The following is a 9,875-nucleotide window of genomic DNA, read 5'->3' as shown; positions in this document are numbered from 1 at the left end:
GACTTTTTCGAGTTATAAAGGTCAACATAGTTTTTTTAAATGGATACTTATAATTTTTTTACATATTTACATAGTAGAGGTTATTTGCAATCAAAATCATATCTAGTAAAAAATTGCTACTATACATCGTTTACGAGATAATCGACATCTTTAGTATGTAAGTAGTAAACTAGATTCTAAGGATTTTTGAATTTAGATTGATATTCGAAGAGGTGGAAAGACTGAAACAATTTTTGTATGATAGGGTTATATTAAGGACATTGTCTATGCAACTGTTCCTGAAAATGAAGAAGATTTACGACATAAGATCACTAGAGCTGTTGAAGGCATTACAGCAGAAATGCTGCAGTCAACAATGAGAAATGTTATAAAACGCGTCGAATGCTGTATCGAACATGATGGGCAAAATTTCGAGCAATTTATGGGTTAATAAATGTTTCATAAAAAAGTTGTTTCAGTCTTTCCACCTCTTCGAATATCAATCTAAATTCAAAAATCCTTAGAATCCAGTTTATTACTTACATACTAAAGATGTCGATTATCTCGTAAACGATGCATAGTAGCAATTTTTTACTAGATATGATTTTGATTGCAAATAACCTCTACTATGTAAATATGCAAAAAAAATTATAGGTATTCATTTAAAAAAACTATGTTGACCTTTATAACTCGAAAAGGTCACGAGTAAAAAAAAATGTTTTACATGCACTTTGTAGCTGACTCAAAGCTGTGCAAATTTCTCTTATTAAACTTTCTTGTAACTTTGATCAGTTGCGAGATATTTGCTCGGACACTTATAAACAAACACCCTGTATATATATACCTATATATGTATGTATAATTATATATCTTCTGTAAGAATAAAAAGTATATTGGTCCACAAAGAATCCATATATTTCGAAATTCAAAAAGGGAAAGAAATTGCTTACAAAAGTCTCTCTCTCTTCTCCAAATATGTATAAATTACCGATTACAGCTCAACAAAAAATATTCTCTTTTTGACATATACAATATATGGCATATATACAATATATGGGATAATTATCTCCGGATAAAAAGGCGTGAATATCGAGTTTCTGAATATATTAACATATAAGCGTCTTGAGGGACGATCATTTTAAAAGTCACCGCTGCATAAAGTTAGGCATTACGTTCGATCGTCTCAGGATCGAACGGAGGAAATCAACGTGCGTCTATTTCGCCACTTTAAATGCCTCTCCTTCGGACCTTCTGAAACTTCCACGAGCGTTCTAAACATAGACAGAACGAACGGAGAGCGAACGGTTTAAACATGTTATTTGCATTATTTTGCATGCTGTGTCCGCGCGGTGTCGGCATAATGTGACGGCATAATGTGATGTTATTTCCATGTATAAACAGCGCGAATGCGAATGGAAGAAAGAAGAGAGAGACGATGCCTTTTTCGCGTTTACTCGCGAGATCGCACGACGATGACGACGACGATGAGCATTGAACTCGCGCGATCGCTCGTAGTCGACGATTTTTAATTGTCCGGGTCGGCATCGCACGTTTCTTGCGCGTCTTCTACCACGAGTCCGGATCGACCCGGGATCGAAAAATTCCGCCTTCTCTGAGAGATGAGATAAGGCTATCAATGAAATAATGGATTCCGTTGTGCGTGTTGAAGATAAACCAATATCGATTTCTGCATGAGTTGCATAATCAGCAGTCTACACATCGTTCAAAATCAAGCGCCTTCTTTCGTCACTCACGATTCTCTTCGCGTAATGAATGATCAAAATTAGTCAATCAAATTAGATTTTGCGAGGCAGTATTAAACAAGAATATACATATATTTTTTTACAGAATATACAATATATTTTTTATAGGATATACAGGCTGTTTCAGGAGGAATAGTCAGCATTCTAGGACTTGATTGTACACATCATTTTAAGCAAGAAAGTTTATATAAACATTTGTCTTATTCTAGACGGTTATAAAGATACAACGTGTTCAAGTTTAAGAACAAATACATTTATTAACTTAGTAGAATCAAATGCTATGAAACAATTATATTAAATTTTCGTATTTCATAGAATTTAGTTCTAATAAGTTAATAAATGTGTTCGTTCTTAAACTTGAACGTTGTATCTTTATAACCGTCCAGAGTAGTACATATGTTTATATAAACTTTTTTGTTTAAAATGTGATGTGTACATATAATCAAGTCTTAGAATGCTGACCATTCCTCCTGAAACACTCATTTCTTTTTCTATATATATATATATATATATATATATATATATATATTATTTCCTCATTTCGTTTAATCTAACCGAATATAATTACGCGCGCGAAGCAAAGTTATTATATTATATTTTTTGATAATAAAATCTTAAAAATTATAACACATGCATAAAAATTATTATTGCAATCAATGCATTAAAAAATATATTAATTAATTATGCAATGCATAAAAATTTAATATTTAAATCTTTAACAGAAAGTGCGAACAAAAAATTAGAATTTTCTACAAGAATCTTTTGATCAAAATACCTACGCTTTCATTACACTCACACGTCTCCATGCGTCCGCCACGCTGCACGACTCGCGCGACTGATCATCATTGCAGTCTCGCAACCGCGATATCTCGCACGAGAATCAGTCTTGCGCGAGACGCGCAGCGTGACGGACATATGGGATGTACTAATGTAATGGAAATGGCTAGAAAGAGAGAGATGTTTTCGTCGAGTCCGGTTCATCCTTGGCTGTGACGTTAGGTTTCGCCGTCAGTTGGCGATACCACTGCGCAGAATCTTGCGGTCGGTGGTGGGGATCAGTCTTGTGCGAGACGTGCAGCGTGGTGAACGTATGGGACATACGCGTCTAATGGAAAGGATAGGAAGAGAGAGATGTTTTCGCCGGGTCCGATTCATTCTTGGCTGTAAAGTTAGGTTTCGCCGTCAGATGGCGACCGCTGCTCAGAATCTTGCCAGTCAGTCTCGCGCGAGACGTGCAGCGGCTGCAGCGTGGTAGACGTGTATGTATAGGCGCGCGAATCTAATGGAAGCGCAGATATTTTGGTCGAGATTCTTGTAGAAAATTCTATTTTTTTCTCTGTTAAAGATTTAAATATTGTATTTTTATACATTGCATAATTAATTAATATATTTTTATGGATGCATTGCAATAATAATGTTTATGCATGCGTTGCAGTTTTTGAGATTTTATTATCAAAGAATAATATAACTTCGCTTCGCGCGCATAATTATATTCGGTTAGATAAACGAAATGAGGAAATAAAATATATATATAGAAAGAGAGATATATACAAAGTGTTTCAGAAGGAATGGTCAGCATTCTAGGACTTGATTGTACATATCACATTTTAAGCAAAGCTTTTTTGCTTAAAATGATGTGTACAATTATATCTTAGAATTCTGACCATTCCTCCTGAAACACCCTATATATTTTTTTTATAGGGAATATATAAATATATAATATATTTTTTTATGAAAGATATATTTATATATCTCATAAAAAATTGATACATTGCGTGATAACGGATTGATAGACGAGCAATAACTAACCATAATAATAATAAAATCGATGTATTTTTTATGCAACAAATGTATATAATTTCAGCCTCAAAATCAATATTAAAAATTCATCGTGTAACTATCGATAAATTTTTCCGTTCTTATTCGGGATTCAAATACAAGTAATAAAATATAAAAATTTATATAAATTATTTTTTTTTATAAAAAGATCTCTTTTATCTCGCTTTTTTACGATGACGCAGTCAGAGCAATCTTGTAATTTTAAATGAAGGGCGTAAAAAAATATTTCTCGACTTAATCTTCAAACGGACGCAATCTGCCCTATGAGCCTCAATACCTACGCAATGCATTCGCATCGTTTCGCACGTTCGCGTGGGTGGAGGACAGGTCAGGGCCAGTGGATCTCTCGCGAGGACGATCCGCTATTCCGTGCTTTGTGGACGTATCCACACGCTATGTGTAACCGATGGTTTTGCGAAGAGCGACTTCCTGTAATTTCACGAACGATGATGTTTCCGTACGAAAGTGACTCTACGTGACTCCGTTCCATACACAATGTGTCTATAATGACGTAAAACTTTTTTCTTAGCCTTAACAATCTTGGCTTCTCAGAAAGGAAAAAGAGTCTCTCTACGGTTTGTACAACCAAAAGTGACGACGATAAAAGTTTGCATCCCGCAAACATTTTCTTGACGAGCAACATCGTCTATTTAAAGTTACGTCAACGTATTTACATTTCGCGAAAGGTACCCGATGATGCTGATTGCGAATTCAAATATGGCAAGCAGGCGCGAGAAATCAGCCAGTTAAATTCCAACGCAACCGATTAAAGTAACATGTCCATTTATTAAAAGTCCATTTTGTACGATAAATAAATCGTGGCAAAGAAATTAGAGGCAAATCTATTTATGATTTTATGTGCCGATATATTATTTTAATGTATGTGTGTATTCTGAGATATTCTATTTTGTACATGTGTATATTTTGCTGTTTTTGAATGTTACAAGATGTTATGAAATTATGAATTATATCGCGAAAGTTGTAGCGAATATAGACCGGTTATAGATTGTTCAAAGTGGCCTCTATTATGTATCGCATAATATAATTCTCTTATGTAATTATTCGTAACTGATAACGTGATAATAGTCATAGTAAACTATGTTCTTGTATCATGCAATCGATTTAATAATTTTACTCGACCACTTACAACTTGTTTGCTCAGACGTGGTCTCGACAACACTGTGATCTCGAGGGCATCTGAAACATACACGAAACAGACAAATAAATTTACACGTTAAGTGTTTTCAATTAAGCATAATTTTACAGTAAAAAAAAGTATCGCAATGCATCGATAATCATCACACAGAAAGAGAGAGAGAAATAAATATCTAATATAAAAAACAAATTTTATCTAATCAGCATAAATTAGCGAGTAATTAAAGTGTGACGTCAATCGAGACTTTGCCTCGACCATTTATGACACATTCGAACGTATATATACGATCGCATATATATAAGACATGGAAAGTTGTTTGCGACAGTTCTCGAAATAATCGCAGTATCATTTGGCGAAGAATTTGACTTATCTCCGGCCGACGATAATCTACTCCTTCTAGACCCTCGTATATCGATGAAGGAGAATGCCAAGAAGTTAAATCTCATTCGCTTAGATTTTCCCGCCACTATACGGTCGCACTTTCATTCTCGTTCCCCGTCTATTGCGCAAGATTCGTCTCGGTGAATTTTTCTCATCTCCAGAGTCCTCGCGTCTACCTCGGCCGCTGACTCACTTTCCAAGCACGAGATCTCTAGTCCTTGACTTTCCGGCCCTGTATAGCGTCGCCGATTGCTTATTACACGCGCGCGACGCAGTAATTATTATTACAACACATTTCTCCGGATTTTATATAGCCCGTCGTCACATATCTTTCTTCGTTTCATAATCGCGCGTCGTTGCAAAATATCTGCCGGCTCGTGCATGTTCGTGTACTAGATTCGACAAGACGTGTCTCTTCGAGTTCAAGGGGCAACGTCGATTACGTCGTTTATGACGTTACGTTATTTTAATGTGTTCTTATCACGTTACTAAGTGCAGTTTATTTTTAATCGAACCGGCCAAACATACATCGTCGATAATGTAACATATTATTATTTCAGTACACTGAATAATAAATCACTGTGGGCTATGAACTAAACAGCTCATGAACTAAACAGCAGAATCCGAGAATAAAAAATCGAAATTACATTCTCAGTATTTTATTATTCGATGAAATGAAGTCTGCCTTTCTAGAATCGTCGTTTAATTATTGAAAACTAGAATCAAATATTTCAAATAATAATATTTTTCTTAAAATATAAAATCGTAAAAAATCGACATTACAGAATTACGGCCGCACTGTATCTTTTATTCGCGAATTTTCAGCAAGTAACAAACGATGCACCGAAACATCCAGTACGTCCGGTATGGCTCGTTTTTTGCCGACGCCATCCTTAACGGTACCGTCGCGTCCTCATGGTCCAGTTCACCAGGTGTTTCAAGGAGAGCCCGATGATTCGAGGAGTCATTCCGGGAGAGGTCATACACCTCCTCCTGTATGGGAGGAAGTTGAAAGTAGCGGAAACTTGGTCCGATACATACCAATAATACGAATGTTAATATACGCATTCTAAGCGTCTGTTGATCTTTCGAATCGATCCTTATCCTATCCTAATTTATTCTGATGAATTCGCTTCGTACGAAAGCGAAATTGCGACACAAAAAAACGTCTCCTCCATTATTATATCGTGACTTTTTGGCATTTATCTTCGAAATTTTATATAAAAAATTGAATATCAATTTAATTAAAATTAATTAAAAAAATAATTTATTATATTTAAGAATTGATCTCTCTTTAAAACAGATGTGACGTAAATGCATAATTATGGATAAACGAAACGGCGAGATATTTTCTGAAGCATCATATCTAAGAAAGCGCGATTAATCATGCGCGCATGAATGGACTATTATTAACGGGCCAGTATCGTAATGTCGCTGTTAACGAACTCTCCTCTACACAATAACGCCGCGTATCGTCCGTGAAATAATACTTCATGCATAATGACATCCCGTTTTAGCCGATTAACGCGTTTCGTACCCCGTTCAATTAATCAATTATCTGCATTTACATTTTATTCCTAACAGAACTCACGAGAGCAATGAATCATATGCATGTAGACCTGACAAGTATTAATTATTAAATAAACATGACAAGATAATTTCATTGACAATTTTTCTAAGAGTCGCGTTACCTTAAAAAAATCGTTTTTTTTTTTTCAATCCATATTGATGCAATTTTCTCTGTCTGTAGTTTAATTTACGAGACGATTTTTGTCCTTCGCGAGCAATGTGCGTAAGTAATCAACTGATCGGATGGAGAAATAATCGATCGATCATAATCCATTTGTATTGGACTTTGAACTTGTATTGGACTCGCAAACTTAATAGCGTATAATCAATAATTCAAGAGTCCGTCAATATAAGAGATCTGATCGAAAAAAAGTCTTCTACCTAGACCTATAAAAACAACGATAAAATTTTTTTTCCAAATTACAAATTTTTTGCCAATCTTATAATACTTTATGGATTGTGATTGCTAATCTAAGAAAGATATCATTACAAAATAATAAATAAATTTTTTTAAAGAAACGTAAAATAAAAAATAATAATTTAATATGTAATAAAACATTTAAAATGCAGAATAAATGAATTTGAAGCAAATCGTAAAAACGTAAATGTATCTCAAACAAGCTACAACACATTTCATTGTATTAACCTAGGTTCAGAGATTTAATAAAGCTTGCCAAGAATTTCTCATCAGACTGGATTTACAACATTCGTTGGTCGATAAATCTATTAGAAACTTGTTTACATCGATGATAAACAAAGTAAACCAAAGCAGCTGCCAGCGTAAATGTGTCTTAATGTTTGGCAGGAAGAGCATAAAAAGCTTTAATTTTTGGAAAAATCGAAATACCGTGACAAATTCTATAAAAAATTCGAGAATTATGCATAATCAGCGTTACTTTGAAGCCGTCGATCGATAATGTTAATAACACCCGATGCAGCCAAAACATTATGGTTTGGAGCACAAGTATGCATTACACTTTCACGTATATATTTCACAATATCGTTGTCATCGATCAGCAGATATCTAAAATGTATTACGTGTTTCGGAGACATATTACGTATTTCAGAAATGCTTTTTAAATATATGGCACACAAGAGCAAACTACTCTCTGTACAAGAGTTTCACTTCTATATTGTGAAATAAATGAAACACAAGAGAGAGTGTATATTATACTCTCTCTAAATAATAAACGAGTATCACATGAATTATTGTATTAAATTGTTGCGTCATCACAATTATCTAACAAATTCCACAATATTTCTCTCTCTCACACACTTATTACATTTATTAAACAAGCAACACTGATGAGATAGATAGATAGATAGAGACCACACAAGAAGACACTCCTCCTTCCTCGCTAGATATTAAAGTATCGATATCGAGCATTCGTGCGAAACGATTAACAGGCCGCAATGCGTCCAGAAATCACGCTAGAGTCGTCAGGATAGGTCACTCAACCCCAAGTAATCACGAACAAGATTCACATTGCCAACTAGTCCTTCCAAGATCGCCTATGACCGAACCGATCAATAACGATCAATCAATTCGCGCGCATAGCTCGAATGCGAAGCTGTCAGCTTGCATAAACTTCAGGAAATGATCGCGAACGGCGGAATTCAGACGACGACTATAAGAAATTCCGATATTTACATTTACCCTGAAACGAGTCTCGTGATTCTCTACATTTTTATGTATTGACGTTTCTTTTTATTCCACGTGACTTGAAATGTTTTCTCGTTTTTTTTATCTCACATTTCATTTCCCAAAAGGAAAGAAAGAATTGAAGAATATAAATAAAAATAAAAATTTTAAACAATGTTAAGGAGGAGTTATTTTTTTTTTGTCACATGTTTCAGTTTTTTTTTTAAATAAAAATCAAAAATAACTTATTCAGGGAACAAATGGAATTGTGGATTTATATTGTAAAATATTAATGCGTATTTTCGAATATTCTGGCTCTTAAAGCGATTGTTAACTTAACGAAGTTGTTTATCAGATTACAAACTCCGCCGCAATTTTTTCACGGACTATCGACAGCAAACAAGCGTTCTTATCGTGTCAACGGAGCGAGGACACTCGCGCGAGAGACTCAAGATCATCGTCGTATGAGGGGCGATCGTCGTTCCTGAAATAATATCCATTGCCTGCCAATGGAGGCAATTAGGAACAATATCTCCATGCTGACATACATTTCGTGACGAGACAGTAGGCACGATCGTCGCAAACGTCATTCAAAAGCTAATTCAGAACGACATTTCTAACGCGTTTTCTAACAAGTTCTCTTGTACCAGTCATTGAATGTACTGTTACTGCTTGACAGCTACCTAATATGACGTCCTGTCAAATGTTGAATTTTCGCTAATCGTATCGCAGCAAAATTTTCAATTTTTCACATCTAGGAGTTGCATTAAATTCAAACTATATCAGAGAGAGAGAGAGAGAGAGAGAGAGAGAGAGAGAGAGAGAGAGAGAGAGAGAGAGAGAGAGAGAGAGAGAGAGAGACATTTTTTTCTAAATATTGCGATATTTGTGATGTGTTAATTTTTTAAAACTAACATTATTTAACTTTTGCATGTCAAATGTAATCGATTAATTTCGAATCAAATTCGTTCAGTGTCAAACTTAATATCAAACTTAGAAAACTAGAATTAACTTGTTACATTTTTTAAGTGTTTATTTTTTATCAAGAGAATAATATTTTCACAATGTGTCATTCTTCATAAGACGCTTCTACAATAAAATTTCGAGATCATCACTCGCTAACACAGCGTAAAAATCCGGTCGACCTTCACCTTTTCATTGCGTACAACTCTTAAGAAAACACTGACTCAAGAAAAAAAGTCGTTTACAAATATAATTAATGGAATGAATGCAGTTTTCTCTGTCAACTGATGGGTAATCAAAATAACAATATCTTTATGCAATTACAAGATCATTAAAATAAAAATAATTACAAAACTACAGAAAGACTGTACTTTACCTTACCATCACTGATTCTACGTTGCTTACGTGTATTTCTAAAACCAACATTTTAAAATTACTATGATAAGATTTATAACTTTGTGCTGTAAAACATTTTATGTGAACAAGTTACTATAATTTCAGAAATATTTCTTATTTTATGTATTTTAATTCTTTTTATCATTCTTTAAAAATTTTTTGCTTTATTGATTGTTTAATTTCCGTT

The 9,875-nt window shown here is 34.4% G+C and overlaps 1 protein-coding gene across 3 annotated transcripts in view; it reads right to left on the bottom strand.

Moving 5' to 3' along the window:
• Positions 1–9,875, bottom strand: part of Wdp (Leucine rich repeat protein windpipe) — a 44,240-nt gene that overhangs the window by 5,099 nt on the left and 29,266 nt on the right. For all 3 annotated transcript variants that reach the window (XM_083031442.1, XM_083031443.1, XM_083031444.1), the window contains one exon: positions 4,729–4,778. In XM_083031442.1, the coding sequence (XP_082887568.1) occupies positions 4,729–4,778 (50 nt within the window). The remainder of the gene's footprint in view (positions 1–4,728; positions 4,779–9,875) is intronic.

Source organism: Prenolepis imparis, unplaced genomic scaffold (genome assembly GCF_030444845.1).
Source record: "Prenolepis imparis isolate NDT839.2.m4 unplaced genomic scaffold, iyPreImpa1.0 SCAF_2, whole genome shotgun sequence".
Lineage (NCBI taxonomy): Eukaryota > Metazoa > Arthropoda > Insecta > Hymenoptera > Formicidae > Prenolepis > Prenolepis imparis.
The sequence above is the reverse complement of the archived record's forward strand: the minus strand, read 5'-3'. Positions and strand labels throughout refer to the sequence as shown.